This window comes from Syngnathus acus, chromosome 24, assembly GCF_901709675.1.
Source record: "Syngnathus acus chromosome 24, fSynAcu1.2, whole genome shotgun sequence".
In the NCBI taxonomy this organism is placed as follows: Eukaryota; Metazoa; Chordata; class Actinopteri; order Syngnathiformes; family Syngnathidae; genus Syngnathus; species Syngnathus acus.
Window position 1 is genome coordinate 2,972,887 of NC_051108.1, and position 22,914 is coordinate 2,995,800.

The 22,914-nt window shown below is 41.4% G+C and overlaps 1 protein-coding gene across 9 annotated transcripts in view; it reads left to right on the plus strand.

Moving 5' to 3' along the window:
- Window positions 1-22,914, plus strand: part of lama2 (laminin, alpha 2) — a 68,091-nt gene that overhangs the window by 26,075 nt on the left and 19,102 nt on the right. For 4 of the 9 annotated variants that reach the window (XM_037245369.1, XM_037245373.1, XM_037245372.1 and 1 more), the window contains exons 15-38: window positions 2,019-2,120; window positions 3,684-3,895; window positions 3,988-4,099; window positions 4,194-4,307; window positions 5,603-5,730; window positions 7,845-7,931; window positions 9,827-10,038; window positions 12,447-12,553; window positions 12,745-13,017; window positions 13,709-13,889; window positions 14,547-14,683; window positions 14,829-14,960; window positions 15,535-15,639; window positions 15,733-15,876; window positions 16,541-16,717; window positions 16,780-16,965; window positions 17,029-17,147; window positions 17,217-17,334; window positions 18,509-18,661; window positions 19,324-19,448; window positions 19,936-20,022; window positions 20,140-20,333; window positions 22,117-22,259; window positions 22,747-22,845. In XM_037245369.1, the coding sequence (XP_037101264.1) occupies window positions 2,019-2,120; window positions 3,684-3,895; window positions 3,988-4,099; window positions 4,194-4,307; window positions 5,603-5,730; window positions 7,845-7,931; window positions 9,827-10,038; window positions 12,447-12,553; window positions 12,745-13,017; window positions 13,709-13,889; window positions 14,547-14,683; window positions 14,829-14,960; window positions 15,535-15,639; window positions 15,733-15,876; window positions 16,541-16,717; window positions 16,780-16,965; window positions 17,029-17,147; window positions 17,217-17,334; window positions 18,509-18,661; window positions 19,324-19,448; window positions 19,936-20,022; window positions 20,140-20,333; window positions 22,117-22,259; window positions 22,747-22,845 (3,447 nt within the window). The remainder of the gene's footprint in view (window positions 1-2,018; window positions 2,121-3,683; window positions 3,896-3,987; window positions 4,100-4,193; window positions 4,308-5,602; window positions 5,731-7,844; window positions 7,932-9,826; window positions 10,039-12,446; window positions 12,554-12,744; window positions 13,018-13,708; window positions 13,890-14,546; window positions 14,684-14,828; window positions 14,961-15,534; window positions 15,640-15,732; window positions 15,877-16,540; window positions 16,718-16,779; window positions 16,966-17,028; window positions 17,148-17,216; window positions 17,335-18,508; window positions 18,662-19,323; window positions 19,449-19,935; window positions 20,023-20,139; window positions 20,334-22,116; window positions 22,260-22,746; window positions 22,846-22,914) is intronic. The other 5 variants (XM_037245375.1, XM_037245378.1, XM_037245376.1 and 2 more) reach the window with 3 other exon arrangements.

Here is a 22,914-nt window from a genome sequence, read left to right on the forward strand (position 1 = left end):
GTGATAAAATCATACGCTTTACAATTCCATATCGGTTGGGTTCATTTATGTAAAAAGATACTTTTTTTCAACTAGCCGTGCTTTCCTCGTATGTGAACTTTCTGATTGGGGTTCTGACCGTAAGGAGGATACCTTCTTCCTCTCTATTTCGGTCACCAGAGTTAATAACAGGCTTAGTGAGCTCTCAAGGGGGATCGCGCTGATGTCTTTTGTAGCTGCCAGTGTGTCAGTGCCACTATTGTTCTTTTGTTTCGGTCCACTCTAATTCCATTCGCCCCCATGCTTTCAGCTTTTCTTGCTCTTTTCTGCTCCCCACGGTGGCTCTCTTTTATTTCCTCTCCCCAGTGCAGAGATTCGGTCATTAGGTTGCCATGGCAGAGTCTTTGATTACCTTCCGCATTCAATGTCTGAAATTGAGAAAGTTCTGAGCATTGAACGGGATACTCTTTTCCTTCTACATGCTTAGAATTCCTGGAAAAATACTCAACACCGTATTTTCCGGACTATAAGGCGCACCTAAAAACCTAAAATTTTCTAGAAAGCCGAAAGTGCGCCTTATAGTCCGGTGCGCCTTATATATGGACCAAATTCCTAAATTTAAACTGGCCCAAAGCATTGTGTCATCAAATCAATCATAAGTGGCCCGCTGAAGACTATGAATCATGAATCAAAAAGACTATGGCTCATTATTTTGTGATGATAAAGTAATTTGTCGCGTCTGAAGTTGAAATAAAAAAAGATAAAATGGAGAATTATTTGCTTTGAATTAAAAATCTGACATGATGCATTAATGGTGCGCCTTATAGTCCGGTGCGCCTTATATAAGGACAAAGTTTGAAAATGGGCCATTCATTGAAGGTGCGCCTTATAGTCCGGTGCGCCTTATAGTCCGGAAAATACGGTATATATATTTTGGGGGGGGTTTTCGGTTTTATAGTCTTGTATCAGCATTCACACTATTACGGTAATAGCCAATTTGTCGTCTTGTGTTGTGTACGTTCACAGTACCGCTATTAAGTGCTGGCTCCATTTGATGAGATGGTACATCCATACTGGAGGGCATGTTGGTTAATCGTGAGGGAGATGATGCAACCCCTTCACGCTAGCTCTACAATGCCTTTCAACTATGATTTTACTGCCGTCCAGAGTCCAAATCAGCAAATGGGGTTAGATAGAGAATAAGTGTTAGTCAATAAAATGATCAGTACAGTGTGTGTGTGTTTTCATTCAGCTGTGAAATAGGTGATTCCTCCTCCAGGTCTAAGAATGAGTGGAAAAGATGGAAGAGGTTTATAGAGGTATTAAATCCACTTCTATACCCCCCCCCTGCAACTTTCCCGCGCAGTTTTTTTTTGCTCATCCCCAACATCGTCCCTTTCTATCTGGTTTTATGGCCGTCTTACGCCTTCACCCCCCTTGTATGACGGTTCAGGTTGCAGAGAGAGGAATGAATTCCGCCATGATGCTGACACAGCGTTGTGCTATCTACTGTAAAGCCGATTCTGTATCGTTGACAGAAATCCTCTTATTGCGTTTATACAGTATATAAAGATTTGTGAATGACAAAACATCAATCACTAGTTGGGTTACACGGGTTTTACAACTTTGGAACTTTGAGTTCAAATATGGTATTCTGAGCTCTAATGCTTCACATGCAAACATATCCTAATTATCTTCAAAGTGACAGAGGGCTGTATGATATTCATGCTCCAGCAGTGCACCGTGTCTGCATTTTAATATCAAGCATTAAAGCATGTAATTAAATATTTGTTTTCTTAATGGCTAGGATTTACAAGACATTATTTCTCCTGTTATTGGCATCGCCAATGTAGGCAGGCCAACAAAAGTGCAGAATCAGCAAATCCTGTTAATAAACAGACAATGCACGGTAATTGGGAATCCAAAGTTTTTTCGAGGGATATTTCAGCACATTGCTTTTTTTCCCCCACAGACTTCTTTTTGTCTTATAATTTAGAAGAAAAGCGTGTTTACATTTTTTGTTGTATATTTTTTTCCAGCTACCCGCATATGGAGGCACCATGGTGTACACTGTGTCTTACACTATAGATCAGCAGGAACAGGGTATTAGAGTCACTTCAGAGCCAGACCTTATCATTGAGGTAAGTGTTCGAAACAAAATATATATATATATAATATATATATATATATATATATATATAAATTATTATTTCCTCATGGAGTATTTTTAAATGGCTGCTCCCACAATTGTTACTATAACCACTGGATAAGTTTTATTCTCTGGATGCATGCACACGACTTGCAATTGAAATCTTTGAGTAAATAAAATGGTTGAGAGGAAACCAAATGAAAGACAAAGGTATCGAAAAAGTGAAAGATGTAGAATCAGCTAATGTTATTTAAAGACATGTCAGTGAGCGTGACAGACTGCGAGGGGGAGGAGGAATACAAGTGTCGGCCTTGTTGTCAACAAAAAGCTGCTCGGAACGATGACAATAACCAACCACCTACATGCTGTCAAGCTGCTCGCTGTCTCTCTCTTTGCTGTCTGTCTCTCGGCAGTCAATCCGCCGCGACATGCCGTATTTTTCTAACAGTCACCAACAAGCACGCTAACATATGCATTGTAAGCATCTCCGATTCTTTCATACATGGCCACTCACACTCACATTTACTCTACGAACAATTTAAAGTCATTTAGAAATGTGTTTTGGAGATGTTGGACGACACTGGAACGGAGAAAACCACTCAGACACTGCGGCAGACGTGCTAACCACCGTGCGTCCTCAAATCAAATAAAAAGACAATTGCAGTACTTTAATTCTTGTCTTGTGGCCTTTCAGTGTTGTGCTGTAATGATAAATAATTTAGTACCTCTGTTGACTGTGACACAAACAAAAGTATCATATTTCCTCAACTCATGACCATCACTCAAATTTCTACCATGTACAAATTAGTCCGTTTTGCGTTATATTATATATACCGTAATTTTCGGACTATAAGTCGCGGTTTTTTTTCATAGTTTGGGTGGGGGGGCGACTTATACTCAGGAGCGACTTATATACATATATATGGTTTTTTTTCACTTTTTTGGGCATTTTATGGCTGGTGCGACTTATACTCCGGTGCGACTTATAGTCCGAAAATTACGGTAGATGTATATATTTTTAATTTACTAACATGGATATATATATATAAAAATCTACATGAAAACAAAAAAAAACACGACACTGCCGACTTGAATAAGACAAAATAAAAAAATAAAAATTTAAAAACATACATTAAATTAGACCACACTTGTCTATCTGCTGCAAATGTGTCTTTCAATAGTCCATTATTTCCAGTAGACTAGTGTGTTTGAATGTTCTAGATTGTAATTGTAGTTCCTCTCTTCCGTACCTCGGCCCATAAACCGTAAGCGGCATATGCGTCCACCTCAGCACAACTTCAGCTATCCGTCTCCCTTTGTGCCTTCCATTTCCTTTCTCAATTAGTTGTTATTTAATGGCTTATTGGCACGGCGGGCTCACATTGTCCCTCCCTTCTCTCTCCATCAGCGCTTGTCACTCTGCGTTAACCGCTACATGCCATTGATCTCTGCTCAACAAGAGATCATCAAATAGGAAGCTAAATTCCGTTTGGTCAAATCTGTTTGCGAATATTATCAGAACTTGTAGCTCTAAAATAAGATTACTCTCTGGCAGGGTGGTGGGATCAAGATTATGGACAGAAGGTACGGACGACCCGTATATCCGACTTCACCGAGTACCAACAGGATCGCTCTCCTTCCTGAGAACTTCCTGCTTTCAGATACTGCTCAGCCAATCAGTCGCAGGGACTTTATGAGTGTCTTGGCAAACATGACCAGACTGATGGTCAGAGCCTCTTACAGTACAGAACCAAGTGCTGTGTACAGGTACAGGAACAGGAACGCCACCACTCAATGGACCGCAATTAGCTTGAATAAATGATGGATTCAAAAATTGTAAATATTTTGTCTTTGTTTAGACTCCACTTATTCTCCATGCAAGTAGGTCATCCATTTGCCAAAGGAGAAAGAACAGCATCGGCTGTCGAAATGTGCCCGTGTCCGCCCGGATATGCTGGAACGTCATGTGAGGTAAACACATTTAAAGGGAATCTTCACTCTTAATATAAATTACAGAGAAACTATGGCAAGAAAATAATCAACCTAACATTTAATTTGATTTTAGGCTTGTGTCGCTGGATTCCGACGAGTGGATGGAAACTTGTACAATGGCGTGTGTGAAGCGTGTCAATGTCACGGCCATGCCACAGAATGCCACCAAATCACAGGACACTGCCTGGTAAAATATTTTTTGCCCCCTTTTGAATGCTACTGCCTAAGGAATAACGTAATTCAGGGCCAATGAATGGAGGCGTATACATCACAGTATCGAATAGCAGTCCTCTCAAGGCAATAAACACCATCAGAGCAAGTGTTAGAAAATAAATAGCTCACCTGTCCCTAATGAGCCACACATTACTACAAACTACTTCCAAAAAGAAACAAGCACCATCTAAACGCTATTTGACAAACATCGTGGCAGCTTGGTGGGTGTTTTTTTTTTTTTTTTTACCGTATTTTCCGCACTATAAGGCGCACCTTCAATGAATGGCCCATTTTCAAACTTTGTCCATATATAAGATATATACATTTGGCCCGCGTGCCGGACTTTGGACACGCCTGCTGTAGTGGCTCAATATTGGTCCATATACAAGGCGCACCTGATTATAAGGCGCCCTGTCAGCTTTTTGAGAAGATTTGAGGTTTTTAGGTGCGCCTTATAGTGCGGAAAATACGGTACTCGCTAGACCACACCTCGTATCAGGTGTGAGATGGTTTGACAGTTAATCACACATATGTGCGCACGTTTTACATATTCCTCCACAGTGATTGACAGAGCAATAGATGCCCACAGCAGAGTGACTTGAATATTCTTGCGACTCTGCAGGTTAACGCAGCGTGTGCTTGTGTCGAGATATTTGATTGAAAGAGGAAATGTACTGGAACATACATACATACGCTTTAAAAGAATCATTTCCCATTTTTTTGGACATCAGGAAAGGGAACTGTATTTTATCGTTCCCATATAAATGAAAATGCAGAGTGTGACACTTATTTCTAAGCAGTGCATGTGATGAAAGCATTTTCTAAATTGAATTAGCACCGTGTTTGACTTTCACTAATACTCCGATTTGCTGCTTGATTATGAAGCACATCGGTTACAAAGTTCCGGCTCATCTCGTTGAGGCCCTAAGTGCTTGGTTACTATGGTAACAAAAGGCGATCTGATGCTCATCCTGTACCACATCATTAACCTTCGGTTCCTCCGGTATGTTTATCCTCTCGGCTGCCGGCCTCATAATGATCTGTGAAAAGCATCTGATAGAAACCTTTGTGTCGCTCTTTGAGTGCTTTTTGTGATTCTATTAACCCTTGACCTTTGCCTCCAAAATACAAAATATACAAAAATAATGTTTTCTTTGTGTTCATAAATAAACACAAATTGGATCATTTCAGGTGATCATCATCTTTAATGATTTTTTTTAACCATGGTTGGGAATCACTAATGTGAGCTTTATTTTATATTTACTCCAGGATTGTTCCCACCACACCGCAGGCCCTTACTGTGAGACGTGCCAGCCCGGTTACTACGGCGATGCCACCCACGGGTCAGCTACAGATTGTCAGCCGTGCGCCTGCCCTCTCAATTTGCCCAGTAACAAGTAAGTTATCTCGACTAATTCTAAAAATTGCCATCAAATGACTCAATCTATCCCTGCTGACCTTTGAGTGGCACTCGATTCCTTCTTGGACTTCTCATCTTCTCTGCCCTTTTTGTTCTTTTGTCTTTTTTTTTTTTTTTTAAGCATCACAGAAAAACAGCTGCTGCCTGGTTGTTGAGCTCAAATATCAACAGAGCAGTTGGCGTAAATGTCATCGAAGATCCACCCGAAAATCTGGTGATTCCATCCTTTGAAAGGAAGGAAGTTAAAACCTCTTGGCGTGTTGCCCCTACTCTATTTTTAATTCCCGTATTTTCCACACTATAAGGCGCACCTAAAAACCTCCAATTTTCTCAAGTGCGCCTTATAATCCAGTGCGCCTTATATATGGACCAATATGGATTCGTGGATGAGGACTAATTTATTAAAGTAAGCTTTACGTGTTTATTTTGCATGTTGTGTGATATTAACGTTTGAGCAACGTTGAGTTATTGATATATCGTTATTATTTTCACTATTTCGAGTGTTACTATATTGTGATCGCATTAACGTTTGAGCAACATTGAGTTATTTATTCTAAGCGCTTTATAATCCGGTGCGCCTTATATATGGACAAAGTTTTAAAATGGGCCATCCATTGAAGGTGCGCCTTATAGTGCGGAAAATACGGTACCACAAATAATGATAACTCTGAGGATTTTAGTTTGTATTCTTTTTTTATATGACATCACACACCGTCTCTCCCTCCTACCACACAGCAGCTGAGAATTTTCATGATGCTGTGGCGATTAGTCTTGTCCGAACTGCCTCTCCAGAGCTAAAGAGAGACACATCTCTCATTCAGTCTGCCGCCCCCGGCCCCTCCCATCTTCCCGTTCACCTCCCCTTGCAGTAATAATAGCCTGGAGGTGCCAGGCCTACCCCCCCCCCCCCCCTTAAAAATAGCCCCTCTATTCCCTTGCACCGAAACCTGTCACTCAAACAGCCAGTCAACCAGGCAGACTGTTCCACTTTGCAATAATGTCAAAGATCTTATTAATGCATATAAAAAAAAATGTACGGTGATTTAAGGAAAATCAATCCGAAATCAGTTGTGGTTGCTTTTCATTTCCACCTGGGCTCAATTACTGACATCATAAGCACGCTTCAAATTATTTCTCTCAGTTACCCAGCATGCCATCTAATCTCGTTTACTTGTGCTCTTAAGAAAATGAATCAATAATTTTCTGTATATATATATATATATGTCAATCTCAGTTTTCTTCCCCTTTCTAATCGGAGTCATCTCTGATGCCATGTTTTTTTTCTTGATGAGTTGATGTTATGTTTATTTTTAATTACTTCTCCCATCCATCACAAATGAGATCAGTTTGATATGGTTTTTAATTTACATCCTTTGAAAAAATATTATACGCACGGTACAGTATATTAAAGCAATATTCTGCCTTTGGGTAACTTTCAATTTTAATTGGCACTTTCACAGAAATATGACAGTTACTATTTATTGTTATAGACGTCACTTCAGCTTTTCACGAGCTGTTCATAATATTTTCGTTACATTATTTAATTTTATAAGTTAAAAATTGTAAAAATGACTCACAGAATGATGTAACACAATTTGCAAATCTGATTTTGTATATCTTTTTGCAAATACGTACTAAATTTCATTATTATATTCAGTGGCAATACAATATTTGCCAACACTTTCGCAAACTATTGAACGAGAATTTATTCTGTTTTGTGTACACGGGTCAGTTGCGCTCACACCGTCAGCTAATGAACCAGTCTGGGCTCGGAACCTGATCCAACAGAACTATCTATAGTTCCTGGAAGTGGGAGGGTCTCACAAAATCTCTCTCACTCACACAGTCTCCATTTGGGGCACAGTTTGAGCAGAGGTTTTGTAAAACCCAAGTGTCCAGCATGCTGCAAGTGTGAACGTGAGAACATCCAAGTGAAAGTGGAGACACGGGCGTGTATATCCAAGGGATCCGAACAATGGCCCTAACCTATCTCTGTCCTCTGGTCCTTATCGTCATCCTCGCCGTCCCGCTCTCTGCTGTGGGACAACGTCACGGAATCAACAATAAACAACTTGGGCGTCCTGACAACAGTTTCAGCCCAACCTGCCACCTTGGAGAGCGAGGAGAGCTTCTGTGTGACCAATGTCAGCTTGGATACACTGGACCAAGATGTGACAGGTAACATACACAAAGTATGAATATGTGATTCAAGAGCTGCTCTTCATTGTTGTTTTCCTCCACTATCTTTTCCTCTCATCAGTTGCAGTCAATCAATGACAAAAAATCCTCAGTGATCCGATAATAGCCCGTCAGGTTGTCTCTTCTTAAGCTACCCATCCGCTTTGAAGCTAACTTTCTTCGTAATGGACAGCTTGTGTAAGCCTTCCTGACAGTATGTTGTCAGCTGTATTGTGTAAAACCCTCATTTGCATGACATCCCAAAACACACAGAGAAAATTGATTCTCACTTACACCGCACATAAAGAAAAATAAAATGACCGTATTGGCCCGAATATAAGACGGTGGTTTTTTGCATTGAAATAAGAAGTGGGGGTCGTCTTACATTCGGGGTCCATTCACGTCGCTATATATCTTTAAAGCGAATGCTGAACTTAACTCCCCAGGTCACGAAGAATAAAAATAACGGTAGCACAAAGAAGAAAAATAAAAAATAGCGGTAAGAAAGAAAAGAGAAGAAAACAAGAGAAGAGATAACAGAAAATGGAGACAGTTTTTGCATGATTTGAATGAGGCAAATCAATAGTCTTGAAAAAGAGGGGGGTCGTCTTATAATCAGGGTCGTCTTATATTCGGGCCATTACGGTAGTTCTATTAAAAGTCTGCCTAACTGTGAGTATTAGTCTGCATGCTGGATGACACGTGGAGTAAATACAGACGAACCCCTTTAGGCATGATGGATTGGGCAAAAGGTGAAATATTGTAGTAGTATTCAGAATGTAGAAATAGAATATAAATACAATAAGTTGCAGTTGCTATGTTGCCCCCCCCCCCCAGCTAGCTGGCCTGCATAGTCTGCGTTCCTGACTCTGCTGCCCACAGCAGAATCTCTAAGTCTGCCCTTTTAGTCTTTTTATAAACACCATCAGCCAAAGGGGTGAGGCAAAATAACTGGCTGCCATTCCAGACTTTTAATGGCAGATGGGCTTCGTCGATGTCCCTGTTCCGGAACACACCAGTGACGAATTTGGACTGGTACCAAAATTGCGGGCGATCCATTTAGTTGTAGTCAACTGTGTTAAGTGTTGAAAAAAATGCTGACACACTTAACGTGAGAGAAAGAACGAAAATGGCAGACAAAAACTGAGAGGAAGCGGGAACTAAATAGGATATTTAATAAATACAAAACAAAGTTGTTGTTTTGTTTTTTTCCGGGAATGTTGAACAATGTAGCCTCTGTGGTCTTTATCAAGTGAATCCACTGACAGATAAATCGGCAAAATGTCCTTGTTAACTTTCTCCGGGCCATTACGATTTAATTTACCATAAAGGTCAGAATATTTTTTTTTGGGTGGTGGCTCACCTGATTGCACAAGTTGAGAGAAAATAAAAAGGTCATCAATTGTGGTGGTGCTATGTCTGACATTGTTCTTAGAAATGTTAAAATGCCAAACATTCACAATTGTCTCCGTTCATCCGGGGACATATGCGTAACTTGCCTTCTCATTTTCGGAACCCACAAGTATAAATAGTGTCACTTCCCTAGACGTTCTTTTAAAATGAAACTTCATCAAGATGGGAATAGAATGAAACAGGGCACAGTAGTAAATAAAAGTCTTAATATTTTTCCTCCTAATTTTTTTTACCTTGCCGTTACACACATGCACACACACACAAACACACAAAAGCTAATAAAGCAGCTCTATTGAGGGTCAGCGGTAATAATGGCTGTCTGCTCTTGACTCTTTCCCAGTCTCTCCTCTCTAAACTCAATTCTCTCTCCAATCTGAAGACCCTTTTCTTTTCCTCTTGTCATCCTCTACCCCCCCCCCCCTATCAATATCACCCACCCTCAATTTAGCTTTGTTTTATTCCTTGGTTTTGCTTCCTCCCAGATGCTCCAACGGGTATTTCGGACAACCCGCAATCCCGGGAGGTTCCTGCCGACCCTGCGATTGCAACGGTAACCTGGACCTGTCTACACCCGGCAGCTGTGATCCAATCACAGGCCGGTGTCTGCACTGTCGTCATGGTTACGGCGGCGTGGCTTGCGACACTTGTGATGATGGCTTCTTCGGCGATGCCGTCATTGCGAAAAACTGTCAGCGTAAGTTTGGTTAATTGTCCAACTTTTTGTCAATTGTCCAACTGATAAGTGATAGGTGACCCCCCCCCCCCCCCCACACTACTAGTGATGGGCGGGTAAAGCACAAAGACTATTTGACTATTAATGAATGTTTGATAGTTCTTTGTTGTGTAGCCGTTTTCCTTCCACCCGGGCTAAATGGTTATTGATTGATCGGCCTGATCTATGGCACTACTCCAATGCTGATTGGCTGCTCATGTCTTGGAGATGGAGGTTTCTTATTGATCCCGTGCAAATGACAAAAGACTAGCAGGAATTATTAAAAGACAATAACTCTCTTTCGCTCTTTCTGCCTCTCTTTATCACTCCAAGTCTTAATGAATTTTATTGAGTGGTGCCGCAGAGTTGAGGGCATGTCCATTTGTGTTCCATTAGACTGTAAAAATGCCACAGTTTTTTAGTTTGTTTTGAGGTCAGATTTCAAATCCCTCCGGTCGACATTAACGCATGGTTTCATTCATTTCTTTTATTTTTTTCAAAGTGAGCCTGGAATGATGTGTCTGAGGATTCAATTCGATAACAATATAACACCAACTATTTTTCATTTCGGGAAAGGTCTTCTAGACATGGTGAGGTAGAAATGTAGAAAAAAGTGGATACGTAAAAGGTTCCTCCCTTTGACTTAATGATGTAGATCACAGGTGTCAAACTCAAGGCCCGGGGGCCAGATACGGCCCGACACATCATTTTATGTGGCCCGCGAAGACAAATTGGGCATCAAATTCGTGTGTCGTTACTAGAATTGCAAATTGTCTTCACTTTTAATATCTTTTTTTTTTTAAATATTTGACCAGTTTTTACTCGTCTCATTTGAAAACGAGTTATTTGTCAGTTTGTTTTGTAGCTTTTACTGTTTCTAATATGAGGTGCTCATACATTTATTTGGGTTGACAGTCATAATGGCCCTCCCAAAGAAGCTTTGACTACAATGCGGCCCGCCAAAAAAATGAGTTTGACACCCCTGATGCAGATCAATAAATCCTTTGGGATCATTTCAAAACCGCACAATTTAGGATTGTTCCTAATGTTATGCAAACATTATTATCCACTTCATCAAAGGACAAAAAAGAAATTGCAGAAAAAGCCCACATTTCAGACCCACAACAAGGCTTGTGGCGACTGACAGAATGGAGTCCAGATGGTCCCCCCAAAGGGTGAAACCAGAGGGGCGAGAGACTGAGCGAGCGAGTGTGTGAAGTTGTTGTTTTTTTTTATATATACGTGCACTTGTATGCTTTTTTTCATCTTTTGCATGTTTGAATGTGTAGGTGTACGCATGTAATGTCTGCCTCGTTGCATTTGTGTGTAAAGCCCAAATGTCGTGTTCTGATTGATGTGTCTTTCTCTGTGTGAGTATGGACATCTGCTGGAGCCTTTTTTTTTTTTTTTTTTTTTTTTCCCCGTCACTTTCTCAGCCCACACTCAGGTCCGTCCGTCTGTCTGCTTTGCATCGAGCAAGAGACGAGCGAGTACGTGTATGGCAATGTGAGGCGAGCTCCTTTTTCTTTAGATTTTTTTTTTTGTTAGTGTTTATTCGTCGTGTGTGTGACAACCTCATTTGCCAGATGGAAGTTGTGATGCTCCGGCTTTTAATTGCGCTTCTAAGATTCTGATTGGTGTGTGTGTTTGTGAAGTTTCTGCAGTACAACTTAAATGCACACGAGTTTAAATAAAGTTATGGGGCAAACTGGGCATATATTAAAAAAGTGAAATGCTTAACTTATTTGGACTCTGTTGCTAACCAAAACAGCAGCACGGAGGGAGTAGCAACAACTCTTGGATGAACTTAAAGTTGATAACATTTTTAAATAAGCACATTCCTTTCATCTTATAGAATTTAACCTCTTTTTTTTCCAAAAGAAAATATGTCCGTGAAGATTTTGTTTTGAAATAAGAATCATAAAAGATTTATATTCTATTGAAAATACATTGAATGAAGTCAAAAGTCATTCGGAATGGCATCTTGTTCCTCAAGTAAACAATATTAAGCCTGAATAGAAAATATTTGCCTCAAGCAACTTAATGGTGCCTGTTTATTATAATATAGAAGCAATTTTAAATTGCCCCTCCAGATTCCGTTACAAAGACCAAAGTAAACATTTGCTTTTCGCTACTTTTCTGCCTTGGAAATCTTTCAAGACTGAAGAAAACATTCATAAATGTCGTTCTAATATAGACTCGATTCGTCATATTTCTAAACTAAAGACACTTCTAGCCTTAAGACTTGATTTAGAAAGAGGGGCGCTGTAATTAAGTGGATGTCAACAGCTAATCCCGCAGACGACTTTAAGCGCATTAAAGTAGTGTGAAGCGAACTCTTAAATTCCAACTAATTGATGCAAAATATGACTCTTCTCTTCCTGTTGCAGCGTGTCGTTGCCATATTAATGGTTCCATCTCACAAGTCTGCAATAAGGAGAGCGGGCGGTGCCAGTGCAGGGAAAATGTGGTTGGACGCCATTGTGACGATTGCTTGGTAAGTCTTTTGGCACGCTAACAGTGTCTCTCACATTTTTTTTTATTGTTATTGTATTATCACAGGAAGTACATTTGGATCTTGTCTCCTTTTTATTTATTTAATTTATTTAATTTATTTAATTTATTTTATTTATTTTATTTATTTTATTTATTTTATTATTTTGATGATCTGTGTTACGATTGGTCCAGCCTAATTACTGGTGGGATGGTGAGCGTCACGAGTGCGTGGCCTGCCGCTGCACCCACCTGGGCTCCGTCTCTCAACACTGCGACCTTGAGGGCCGCTGTCTGTGTCGCCCGGGATTTGCGGGCACGCGCTGCGACCAGCGTCGCCAAGGTTACGAGAGACGGGAGACGCGACGCCCAGTGGAGCGCGTCCCCGTGGAGGCCGTGCAGAGAAGATGGGGCGGCCCGGCTCGCTCAGGGGGTTGCCCTCGTGGGGCCTACTGGCCCAGTGCAGCGGTAAAACTGCACGGGAGTGACGGTGGCATGGTTGAGTGAATATTGAGATTTGCAGTTTTGATTAATATGGGTGACCTTAGTATTTAGTTATAAGAAACTGACACACTTACTAAAGATCTTTGAGTTGAGGTTGCAAATGTCCAAATCCTGTTGTGTGCCTTTGACGTGTTCATTTGAGTGACTCGATTTCCTTTGGTTGTGGCCTGACCCAGTTGGATGACCGAATCGGGCAGGGGTGTCAAACTCATTTTTTTCGCCGGCCGCATTGTAGTCATAGCTTCTTTGGGAGGGCCATTATGAAATTTATGAGCACCTCATATTATATACAGTAAAAGCTACAAAACAAACCGACAAATAACACGTTTTCAAATTAGACGAGTAAAAACTGGTCAAATATTTTAAAAAAAGATATTATTAAAAGTGAAGACAATTTGTAAATTCTAGTAAGGACACACGAATTTGATGCACGATTTGTCTTTGCGGGCCACATAAAATGATGTGGCGGGCCGTATCTGGCCCCCGGGCCTTGAGTTTGACACCTGTGTAATAGGGCCTTGTTTTTATGTGTAATGTTATTTATATACAGCGTACACAGAGCTGTAGACAATCCAGCGTGCAGTGAATTTTGCTACACATTAAATCCTTCGGAGGTCTCGCCCTCTCTTCTCACCTTGCCCGTTTTTATCTCTAGGCTCAAACGTACGGCCTGGCCACAGGTGGACAGTGCGTGCCCTGTCACTGTAACTCCTTTGGCTCCAAATCGTTTGACTGCGACGAAAACGGTCAGTGTCGATGCCAGCCGGGTGTCACCGGACCGAAATGTGACCGCTGCTCACGAGGATTCTTCAACTTCCAGGAGGGGGGGTGTACACGTAAGCATGAGCTAGATTGACGAGAAATATTTTGTTTGTTTTGAAATCAGCATAATAATTTGAGATGTTCAGATGTATGGATCATACCCTCCAAATATTCAACACCGCAGGGAGCAGATGTGCTAAACTCTATTTACACCGGACTAAAATGAGGATTAAGAGTGGCGACTATGAATAGCGCTTCATATCTCCTTATGCAAGATGTCAAGGATGCCAAGCACAATCGAGAGCCAAGAACAAGCAGCACCAAACACAGCCAGCTTAGTCACACGGCGTCATCACAAATGAGAAGCTTTGGATTTATTTGCTTTGATGAAGAAGATGTTTGTGTTTATTTCACGTCACGGCTAATTTACTGTGAGACAAGTCGGGAGTTAAGTATCTTACTAGAAATGTGACGGTTTGTACTCGTGAACCAGGTGCATGTACCGTATTTTCCGCACTATAAGGCGAGTTATTTATTCTATGCGCTTTATAATCCGGTGCGCCTTATATATGGACAAAGTTTTAAAATGTGCCATTCATTGAAGGTGCGCCTTATAGTGCGGAAAATACGGTAATTAAAAAAAAAAAAACATTGGATATATTGGAAATTTTATATTACTCCAAAAAAATGATGCATTATGGTTTGAATATTTCTGCTCTGCTCTGTCACAGCATGTCTCTGCAGCCATGTGGGCAATAACTGTGACGCCAACACGGGCCAGTGTATCTGTCCTCCAAACACACTTGGCGAGAGGTGCGACCGCTGCGCCCCAAACCACTGGGGCCACGATATCATGACGGGATGCAAGGTAGCATGACCACCAAATGCTCAATGTCATTTATCATGCACAGTTTGGGAACAAAGAAGCCAGCTGGGAAGTAGTTGCAAGTCAGGCTGAACAATTCCAAAATTAGACTGTTACTTTGACTTTTTATTCCTGCATGTGTGTGCAGGAATGTGGCTGTAGTGTGGTGGGCTCAGTGAGGCAGCAATGCAACATCAACACAGGCTGCTGCCTTTGCCATGACTCCTTCAGAGGAGAGAAATGCAACGAATGTCAGCTAGGCTACAGAGACTTTCCTCAGGTAAATAATATGAACTATCAGTTTCTTGAATTATCTGGAGTTAGTGTTTAATATCCATCCATTTTCTATACTGCTTGTCCCCACGGGGGTCACGGGCGTGGCCAGCCAATCACAGGGCACACAACCATCCACATTTGCACTCACACCTAGGGCCTATTTGGAGTGCTCAATCGCCCTAACAATCATGTTTTTGGGATGTGGGAAGAAACCGGGGTGCCCGGAGACAACCCACGCAGGCACGGGGACAACATGCAAACTCCACACAGGGAGGGCAGGAGGTGGAATCGAACCCGCACCCTCCTAACTATGAGGCAGACGTGCTAACCAATGCACCACCAAGTGACCCTATTATTTTTAGTTTTAGTTTTAGTATTATTAGTATTATTATTAATGTCTTATTTCTTATATATTTTTAATTTATTTTATTTTAGTTTTAGTTTTGTTTTTAGTTTTAGTATTATTAGTATTATTAGTATTATTAATGTCATTTTCTGTACTGCTTGTCTCCACCGTGCCGCCTTTATTATTATTATTATTATTATTAATGGAAATAAAGTGTGTATTTTCCTAACAGTGCACCACGTGCGAGTGTAACATCTCCGGATCGGAAAAAGAGACATGTGACCTTGAGCGAGGGATTTGCGCCTGTGCGGATCGAACCGGGAAGTGCAGCTGCAAGGTCTACATGTGATTCTCATTATGAATTATTTCCAAAAAACATAATACACATAAATGACAATAAATCTTTGATCTGTTTGTTTGTTTTTTTAAGGAAAACGTGATGGGCGACCACTGTGACCATTGCAAGCCCAACACTTTTGGATTGTCCCTGCAAAATCCGTTCGGCTGCAGCAAATGTTACTGTTACGGTTTGACGCACTCCTGCATCGAGTCGCAAGGTCTCATTAGGATGTGGGTGAGTTATCATAAATGTTGACATTATTTATCTTTGTTTGTTTATAAGTAGAAACCAGTCAGCATTCAGTTCATATATTTACATTTTTCAAATTGGATACATGTTGGGTTGTCATGGCAATTGAAATAAGGTTTCGCGTGTGTGACCATCTCTCTTGTTAAGTCACAGGTAAGCTTAATAGAGTTCACATCCTGTCTTTCCAAACAAATACACTCTTCTTGAGAGCCTCGTATCTACACTTTAGGACCTCAGGGATACAAAACATAAAAAAAAAAAAAAAAAAAAAACCCTGCTGAGCACCATCAGATGAATCTTCTTTTAAAACCACTCCGCTCAACCTTATCCCAGAGTCAATAATGAACCACTGATATCATTCGCGTTACTGAAATGAAAAATAAAATGGAGACAGAGACGATGAAAACTACTCCAGGCTGTGGGTAATAAATATTATTCACACGTGATCCATGAAGGAGTCCAACGGTAACAACACTTGCAAACTGTGGATTATTTCAAATCCAGGCTAATCTCAACACGACAAATTGTAAAGTAGGCATAAATTCTACCTATGAACAAAACGTGAATAAGCTTCATAACGCCTTCAGATATTTCAATATTTTTCCAATGCACCATAGCAGGCTAATATTTTTTACGTTTTGCATTGCAGCTAACGCTGAGGCCGGAGCAGACTGTGCTCCCCCTGGTGGACAAAAGCAGTATTGTTGAGACGCATACAGGCGTAAGCTTCCAACACCCGGAGATCCTCGCAAACTCTGAGCTGGTCACCACGGTTCTTTCGGAGCCTTACTACTGGAAACTACCACAACAGTTCCGAGGTTCCATGGTAGGAAACGTAGAATTCTTTTTTTTAATTGTATGTTGATATTGAACCATCCCCAACATTAGATCACAGCATACGGCGGGAAGTTGAAGTACGCTGTCTACTACGAGGCCAGAGATGAAACCGGGCCTTCCTCATACGAGCCGCAGGTCATCATTAAGGGCGGAGCTAACCACAACATCGTGATGACACGTCACGTAACTGGACTCCAGATGGGTCAGCTCACACGGCACGAGATTGACATGACAGAGGTATGTTACGTCTTTCAGGATCTCCAAAAAAAAGTTTCATATATGTTTTGTTTCTGTTTACAGTTTGAGTGGAGGCATGCAGATGGACAACTAATGTCACGCCATGATTTCATGGATGTTTTGTACTATGTGGACTACGTCCTCATTAAGGCATCACATGGCAACCAGATGAGACACAGCCGGTAAAACGCAAATAGAAAATGTCACAAATTGTCATATCTGAACTAAACATTATTTTGTGTGCATCAAAGTATTTCAGAAATAAGTCTCACTGTGGCGGAAGCGGGCACACCAACCCGGGAGAGTGAAAAAGCCTACCAAATCGAAAAATGCGAATGTCCACTTGGGTATTCCGGATTGTCCTGTGAGGTGCGTCTGCAAGCGACTAGCCACAAACAAAACCAAAAAAATAATATGCTGGTCTCTTTTCAACTTTTTGAGCAAAAATAAACTTTTGAGTTGAATGTCGGCGCTTTAAATTGCTGCCTGTGTTTTGCTTTGCCTCGCTGGGATTAGTCCCCTCCGTTCAATTGTGATCTTTGTCAAACCAATTCAACTGAGTCCGGCTTCTCTTCTTAAGCCACCGAGGGCTAAGCCAATTTTTAGTTGAGTGAGGATTTTCTATTGAGACACACAAACCGCAGTTCTACTAGGTGATGGTCATCAATTTGTACTTTGGAAATGTTTTAAAACTCGGTGCTGGTGCTTACCCAAAAATTCAACGGACTATGCGTTTTGACTTTCTGACAAACCTGAAGGCGAATAATAAAGTGTAGCTCAACTTCAAACTTTGCCAACAGATGGTTTGTAGCCACTGCCGTTATTAAAGTATTTTGAAAATGGGCATTTAGCGCAAGCGGAGGAAGCAGATGGCTCTTTAAAAGGACTTCATTAATTATTGCTGAACACACATGGATGGCGAGTTACCTTGCATATCCGTGCGCACGCTTGTGCGTGTGTTATTGTGTGTTCAAAAGTCACCGAGGGGAATAACCCTTAATTGGCTTTATGTGTGAAAGCGGAGGTCAACAGTCGCCTTGAGAAATCGCAATTTAGGATAATTACGAGCCCGTGAGTAGCGTTTTCTTCGCTCTGTGCGACTTCCATTATCATTTGATTATGACCGTGGGAATAAAGGAAAAGATCTGATGCTCGACAAGGTCCTTGTATGTACCGTATTTTCCGCACTATAAGGCGCACCGGATCAATGAATGGCCCATTTTAAAATTTTGTCCGTATATAAGGCGCACCGGATTATAAGGCGCACCTTCAATGAATGACCCATTTTAAAACTTTGTCCATATATAAGATATATACATTTGGCCCGCGGGCCGGACTTTGGACACGCCTGCTGTAGTGGCTCAATATTGGTCCATATATAAGGCGCACCTGATTATAAGGCGCACTGTCGGCTTTTGAGAAAATTGGAGGTTTTTCGGTGCGCCTTATAGTGTGGAAAATACGGTACCTCGCCTGCTTTGTTGAATCTTCACTCATTTGGGGTCTCTGTGCTTTTTATGGCCTTCTGTCTGTTTCTACGCAGGAGTGTGCTGCAGGTTTCTACCGCCTTCGCAGCGGCTCGCACACATCTGCTCCGGCCTCCAGGGTCCCCACTGCAGTGGGGATGGGCAGCTGCGTTCAGTGCCAGTGCAGCGGCCACTCCACCACCTGTGACCCTGACACATCCGTATGCCAGGTAGCTTGTGTGCCTATGGGACAGGGGGGAGATACTTTGGGGTGAGGCAACCATATGCCAGGTAGCTTCTGGAAAAGAGATTAAGGTGAGGCTAAGAAAAGAAGTTTAATTAGCCTCTGTGTAATTAACAGGTGTTGGTTTCTTCATATTTCATAATTTTACAGTCCACATGGCAGAAAATTGGCAAAGTTTTTGAATGTAAAAAAAAAAAAAAACTCAATTCCTCAAGTTTAACATTTTTGGACCTAGCATGGAACTTCTTTTGTTTTGTTTTTACATTCCTTTTCAGTCTTATTTTATTTCCACTTCCGTTCTGCCTCACAGCCATTTCTCTTCTCCTCGGCCCGTTTTCATTGCGCCTTCCATAACAGCGTCATTAGAATTTTCTAACCGAGCGAGCCAAATTGAAAACGCTAAACGAGTTTGTTTCTGGGGTAATTAGCAGTAACAAGGAACACAGGAAGTTAATGGAAATGCAACTTCCTGTTGCAGCTGATTGAAGGTCTCATTTTAATGAACAAAAAAAAACAAGCGCAACAAGTCATGACCCTGCATGGGCTCCCAAATCTGAGAACCTAAATATTAGGAACACGTCTATGCATGACGTAATGCAGTTCAATCGCTCACTGTGTGTCCATTGTGACATATTTACGTCACACAAGAACTGCCAAGACAACACGGAGGGGGATCACTGTGAACGCTGTGCTCCCGGGTTCTACGGCGTGGTCCGAGGATCCCGTGATGACTGCAAACCTTGCGCCTGCCCACTTACTACTCCCGGGAACAAGTATGTATTATTCTGCACTTATTTACCGTATTTTCCGGACTATAAGGCACACCTTCAATGAATGGCCCATTTTAAAACGTTGTCCTTATATAAGGCGCACCATTGCATCATGTCAGATTTTTAATCCAAATCAAATCCTTCTCCATTTTATCTGTTTTATTTCAACTTCAAACGCTACAAATTACTTTATAATCACAAAATAATGATCCATAGTCTTTTTGATGCATGATTCATAGTCTTCAGCGGGCCACTTATGATTGATTTCATGACACAATGCTTCGGGCCAGTTTAAATTTAGTCCATATATAAGGCGCACTGGACTATAAGGCGCACTGTCGGCTTTTGAGAAAATTTTAGGTTTTTAGGTGCGCCTTATAGTCCGGAAAATACGGTATTTGTTTCGTGACTTGCTATGGAAACTGATCAGAAAAGCTTGTTTATTGAGGTATAAATGTTGATATGTGTTCAACTCTTTATGCGTGTCCAGTTTTAGCCCATTCTGCGTCACCGAAGGCTATGATGACTACCGTTGCACAGCTTGTCCAGAAGGATATGAGGGAAAACACTGCGAAAGGTCAGATCTTTTATGTCCAATTAAGTTTTTGCTTCAGTTTTTTTTTTATTTGGATTCAAATTGAAAATCCAACCTGAATTTGGTCGGTTAATGGCTGCTTATTCTTTTACCACCCAGGTGTTCCAGCGGTTACTATGGTAACCCTCGGATACCTGGTGGTCGATGCGAGGAGTGTAAGTGTTCTCCGTGGGGGGCCTTGCCTGAACCATGTGACCCCGTCACAGGCCAATGCCGGTGCACGTTCGGGTCTTCTGGGAGGTCTTGTGACCAGTGCATGGAAAGGCATGTTTGTGGACCATCTGGGATCATCTGTAAGGACTAACACACATTTGACACTTTTGTGATTATGAATTTGTATTCTTTTTGTGCTAGCTAGCCTAAACTAAAATGATACAGTTCTCTTGGCCGCTTTCCAAAAACACAAAATTGCAAATTGCAACACTTTTGTGTGTTGTGCCCGCGGGCGTCCTTCCTCAGCTCATTTTTTTTTTCCTCCTCCAATCGTTTCTCTGTAGGCGCCGAGAAGCCGGCGTATTCACCTGATATTGCCATTTATGCTTTATTTTACCGAGCAAGTGCAAGTGAGCAGCTTTTACCCGGTTGCCCCGGGAGACAGAGGGGTCTGCATCCGAATTGAAATTCCACTCGTTTAGGCAATAATTTCAATGTCATTTAGAGCTAATTTAAAGTTAATATGATCATAATGGTGAAGCCAATTTAGTTCCATTAGCATGTCTTGATGTGTGTGTACGGGGTAGAGTATAGAAAAAAAGTTTGCAACACAGACGCTGATAAGAAATTGCTGCTAGCTGGTGGCGGAGGTGATTGCGTTCAGGTCGGAGCGTGTGTTCATGCATTAGCTGTGCAATTGTGCTAGCGCACCCCGACACCAAACCAGCTGCCCCCCCCCCCTCCCCCGAAGACTATGATATGAAGTCCTGATGGGCAATCAGATATCAGTTCACCTATTTTCAACAAGGTTTGATTGAAACCGAAGGGAGGTTCTTATTTATTTTTTATTTTCTTCACTGCCATGGAACTTCTAAGGTGAAACCAACAAAACTCTGGTAAAAAGAGACCAAACTAAAGAATTAAAAAAGAAATCACCTCCAGTGATACTTTTAGCATCTCGCTTTAATTTGCATTTAATGTGATGTGTTTCAAATGAGGTCTACCCTAGACCATAGCTCCAGGACAGATTCATTTTATACTACTATAAAATATAAAATATTTAATTTTCCTAATTAAAAGATGTCCATAGGCCTACCACATTGGATTCGAATGCAGATTGAGTTGCGGAACATATAAATGACAATATTGGCATCTGCCATCCGCAATCCACAGCTCACATTAAGGTAATGAAGGATTTCCCATTTGCAGCCTGCACCTGCATGTCACGTGTGTTTTGCAGTTAGCAGTGTGTCTTTAGTAAACATTTAACACAAACCTGCAATTATTACATGGCGATATTTTTTTAGTATGTTTACCCATTTGTTATAGTGATTAATTTCCTGTAATATTGCATGTGGTGATTTAATAACTGATGGGATACTCAAAAGAAGACATTTTGTGCGGAATATGCAAAAGTGGCATTTTCCAGTCATCTTTTCAAATAAGTGATTGGTCGTTATGTTGATCAGTTTGAGTTTTTGATATGATTTCTTTGTCTCTGCACATTTCCGCACGCTCTGGTTCTGTCGTAGATTGATAGAGTAGAAAGTGTTTCGCTTTTAATTTATCTTAGATTCCCCCCCGTTCAGAAACTTTAATTTCTGCAATAAATCAGCCGCTGGCTGTAGAAAGGAAAGGAAAAACATGGTGTGTCTGAACGAGTCCCCTGATGTGCAATTTATGTGCATTCTCAGCCTTGCAGTGTGCGCTCATAACAGGTGCGCTTAGCTCCCTGCGCTGTGTGCTCACGCACGCTGAGGTGTTCAATTGATACTCTCATGGAAAGTCCCTAAAGGTTATGACACTATCTGCTGTAAAAACAAAACAAATTCCACACGTGTAGAGAAGCTATGTTGGCACATTAAAATTAATTCAGCAGTAGGAAGCAAAAAACAATAACTAACTTCAAGTGTGTGTGCACAGCGTGCGACGACGAGTGCACAGGCGTGCTGATCACCGACATGGACCGGCTGTATCGCATCATCACTGACATCACGCTGACCACGCCCCTCCCACCTCCTTACAAGATCCTGTACCGCTTTGAAAACATGACGGAAGAACTCAAGGTGCCATTTGACCCTTGGATACTTCACATCCCTAATTAAAAAATATTAGTTACCGTATTTTCCCGACTATAAGGCGCACCGGACTATAAGGCGCACCTTCAATGAATGGCCCAGTTTAAAACTTTGTCCTTATATAAGGCGCACCGGACTATAAGGCGCACCATTAATGCAGCATGTCAGATTTTGTATCCAAATCATTCTCCATTTTATCTTTTTTATTTCAACTTCAGATGCAACAAATTACTTTATAATCACAAAATAATGATCCATAGTTTTTTTGATGCATGATTCATAGTCTTCAGCGGGCCACTTATGATTGATTTCATGACACAATGCTTCGGGCCAGTTTAAATTTAGGAATTTGGTCCATATATAAGGCGCATCGGACGATAAGGCGCACTGTCGGCTTTTGAGAAAATTTTAGGTTTTTAGGTGCACCTTATAGTCCGGAAAATACTGTAATCAATTATTTCTGTCCCTTCTGCAGCACATGCTATCACCTCAGAAAGCTCCAGAGAGATTACTACAGCTGGCTGACTCCAATTTGGGATCGCTGGTAGTAGAGATGGACCAGTTACACAGCAGGGTATGCACGATTTTGTTGCTTTCCGAGTTCTTCTCTGTCGGTAGTGTCCCTTCCATGGTTCCTGTTGAC